General features: G+C 40.1%; 1 protein-coding gene across 1 annotated transcript in view; it reads left to right on the forward strand.

Moving 5' to 3' along the window:
- The window catches only part of LOC107585272 (centrosomal protein of 170 kDa-like), a 44,590-nt gene that overhangs the window by 18,124 nt on the left and 22,713 nt on the right, over nucleotides 1–3,753 (forward strand). The window contains exons 8-9 of the mRNA XM_016272218.1: nucleotides 571–1,112; nucleotides 3,160–3,261. Of these exons, the coding sequence (XP_016127704.1) occupies nucleotides 571–1,112; nucleotides 3,160–3,261 (644 nt within the window). The remainder of the gene's footprint in view (nucleotides 1–570; nucleotides 1,113–3,159; nucleotides 3,262–3,753) is intronic.

Here is a 3,753-nt window from a genome sequence, read left to right on the forward strand (position 1 = left end):
TTTGAACGGTAGTTTACATTATACAGAGCTTGAACTAGAGGCACTGAAACAATACTAAAAGTTAATTCCTGTATTTGTATAATTTGTGTTTGCTTGGTGTTATTGGACTAGTTAGAGTAAATGCAGTCTGACTCATAGAGGGCTGGTGGGGCCAGCTCTCCTCATTCAAAGAACATGCTGTGCGATGCAGAAGAGCTGCTTTGTTTCACGGTTTGTGCGTGAAAGGCCACTGTTGGAGTGGTGTAGTTGTTTCTCCCGGTCTCCCAGAGCAGAGGCTGTCACTTCTGACTGCATGCTGCTTCCTCAGCCGACCAAGCTGAAGAATAGACACCCCCCTCTTCCACTTCTTATTTCCTCGCCTTTTCTTTCCTGTGTTCTCAAGTAGGCTTAGTTAGCGTCCAGAGACTTAACCGGTTTTGTAGTCCACTGTAATGCCTCAGGGTGAATCGTATGGGGGATTTGTGTTAGCCCTGGTTAGGTTTGCATCTGAAGTTGCATGCTTGGTTGAAAGCACTGCCCTGTTCTGTGTGCAAATTTGCCATAACCCATCAAAACGATCTTCCGTTACAGGCAGTAAACACGAGGATGGCACGCAGAGCGATTCCGAAAACGGCCTAGGATTGCGATTTGGCAGCAAACGCCATGCCGCACTGGAGGAGCGCCTGAGAGCCGCAGGAGTGGGCCAGGTCAAAACAGAGGGGTTGTCTTCTGTGAGCCGCACAGCCTTCATGATCGAGTTCTATGACGAGGATAACCCTCGCAAACGGCGCTCCTACTCGTTTTCACAGACTGCACCGCTGCTCGGAGGCGTGGCAGGGGAGGGACTTTGCCCTGCACCACCCTCACATCCTAAGGTCGTCGCCACGGCAGCGGACGGCAGCAAGGGCATGTCATCGTCCCTAGCGGCGGTCGCCCCCACGGCTGCCCGACTCTTGCTCAAGCAGAGATCAGAAAACCCAAAAGGGGTGCTGAGCCCTGCCACTACCGGTCAACCCAGTCCCACAGATGAGGCTCAGAAACAAGACGACGACCAGAGCGACAAGGGAACATACACCATTGAACTGGATAAAAGCAACGCTGAGGAAAAGGAGGCACGCCGAATGATCGATAAGGTATGAAAACTAACCATAACCCTGGTTGATTATCATAATGAATGTGAAATATTGTGAAGTGATGGTGTTGTATAATGGGTAAAGCCAAACCATGATCTGTCACCATTGTATCTGGACTACTTACAGTATTATTAGCAATACTGAATTAAATCAAATACTTTATTAATGAATGAATGTTCTGATGAGCTTATCAGGCAGGAGATGGGAATGATTTGTGTCTCAAAGGGATAGTTCAACCAAAAATGAAAATTTTCACCTTACGAGTCCCCATTGATTGCATTGTATGTTTTTTCCATACTATGAAAGTCAATGGGGGCTGGCAACTGTTTGGTTACCAGCATTCTTTTGTGTTCAGCAGAAGAAAGAAATTCCTACTTGAGGGTGAGTAAATGATGATAGAATTTAAAGTTTGGGTGAACTATCAATTTAATGGGCAGTTTTGCAGTTGTGTTTAAATATTGTCTGTATACGGACATGTTTCCTTTTGTGAACACCCAGCTGGCTTGGTTTGTGGAGGATGGTAGTTCACTGTCATTAAACCTCATCACTCGTCACAAGACTCACAGATTAACATGGGAGTCACTTCCCTTTGTGAGCAGTGGAAGAAAAAAAATAAAAAAATACTGTAGATAGCACTAAGGCTGAAATTGTGTGCAAACAATGTTTGAATTGAGTCTGGCTTTATTAAATGCATACATTTAATACTCTGGGTTATAAATTAGAGGTCAGAATGTTTAAGGAATATCAATACAGCCTTACAAGCACTGTAATGATCCTCAACATGCTCTCTTGAGTGCATTGTGAATGTTGTAATTGTCCTGGAAATGTGTCTCTGAACATCAAGCAGTTTGAGTGCATCTTGCTGTGAAGCTCTCTGTCTAATGGCTTTATAACGGCTCTCATGTGGCCAACCGATCAACTCCTCCTTTATTCATTTTATCTTCAGGGAGTTTTAAAGCTTTGCCTTTTAATGCACGTCTGTGTGCTATTACTTAGTGTTTATGAATGTTCATGCATTTGTGTCTAACATACAATTAAAAACATAAGAATGTTGCACATTTGGTTGTTTTCAGCTGTAAATGATGGGTGAATAAAAAATGCTTAACATTTTCAGCCATCTGGGGATTTATCTAGATAGATATCTCGATATTTACACTACTGTTCAAAAGTTTGGGGTTGGTAAGATTTTTAAATGTTTTTTCAAAGAAGGCATTTATGCTCACCAAGACTGCATTTATTTGTTCAAAAATACAGTAAACAGTAATATTTTGAAGTATTATTACAATTTAAGATAACTGTTTTCTATTTGAATATATTTTAAAATGTAATTAATTTCTGTAATTAAAGCTGAATTACTCAAGCAGTCAATACTCCAGGCTTCAGTGTCACATGATTCTTCAGAAATCATTCTAATATGACGATTTGCTGCTCAAGAAACATTTCTTATTATTATCAATGTTGTGCTGCTTAATATTTTTTGTGGAAAACGTGATTTGTTCAGGATTCTTTGATTCTTTAACATTTTAAATATCTTTACTGACACTTTTGATGAATTTAATGGGTACTTGCTGAATAAAAGTATTTTTAAAAAAAATTACTGACCCCAAACTTTTGAACAGGTAGTGTAAGTTTTTAAGAAACAAACAAATGAAATGAACAACCAAATTAAAGGCAGGTTAAATTAATTTCAAATTAATAAAAAATATATGGTGATGGTGAATATTGAAAATCATCCAGCCGTGATGGATGGATCAGTAAATAGTCAGGTGGATAGACAGAAATATTAGTTTTATATAGACTGACTGTCAATAAAGCTGACGTAAGTTTACTTTTTAACAACATTGTGTAGGTGTCTTTATTGAACTGACATTAATACTTCCAGTTTGTTCCTTCCTAAGATGTTGTTCTGGCTCTGTTGCTATGGAGTCTGTGCAGCTGTGTCTATTTGAACTCTTTTTGCCACATAGGTGCCGCCATTGTGTCACAGCTCGCCAATAAGAGCAGCAGCTCTTGATTCTCCTGCATGTGTTGTGTTTGTCATGTGTAGGTGTTTGGGGTGGAGGACTCTCAGGATCCTGGTTGCCCTGAGCAACGAGAAGCTGGTGGAAAAGCAAAGGAGGGCAAGAAGCTCAGCTCCACTTTGTCTGAGGTAAAGACTTAAGTGCTTTTATAACACGTCTGCATCTCTGCATCATTTGGAGTGTCTTTTAGATTAATGGATTTGCATGAGCTATTCTGTGTTATAAACTACCATTTATTTTATCCTTTTATCCTTTATCATTATATATTTATGTCATTTACACCTGTCTTTTGTCAAAGTGACTATGACAGGTTATCATAATTTGCAACCATGTTTATTGATATCATCAGCAGATTCACATGAAACAAAAAACAGGTTGTTTCTAATGTGTTTTGGACTATGACTACACCAGTTGAAACTGCATTTCACATTCTAGTTTGAATGATTGGGTTTAATGTTACATAGAAAGGACTTTCAGGAATACTGACACAGTGCTTTGTCAGTCACTCCCTCCACTGACCACTTCCTTGTTAGGTTGAAAACTGGCCACTTGCTCACTGACCCAGTTTGGGAATGAGAAGTAGTAGTCTAGTTCCTTAAGGCAATATCCACACACACACA

The sequence above is a fragment of the Sinocyclocheilus grahami genome, unplaced genomic scaffold (assembly GCF_001515645.1).
Source record: "Sinocyclocheilus grahami isolate Dianchi unplaced genomic scaffold, SAMN03320097.WGS_v1.1 scaffold68.1, whole genome shotgun sequence".
Lineage (NCBI taxonomy): Eukaryota > Metazoa > Chordata > Actinopteri > Cypriniformes > Cyprinidae > Sinocyclocheilus > Sinocyclocheilus grahami.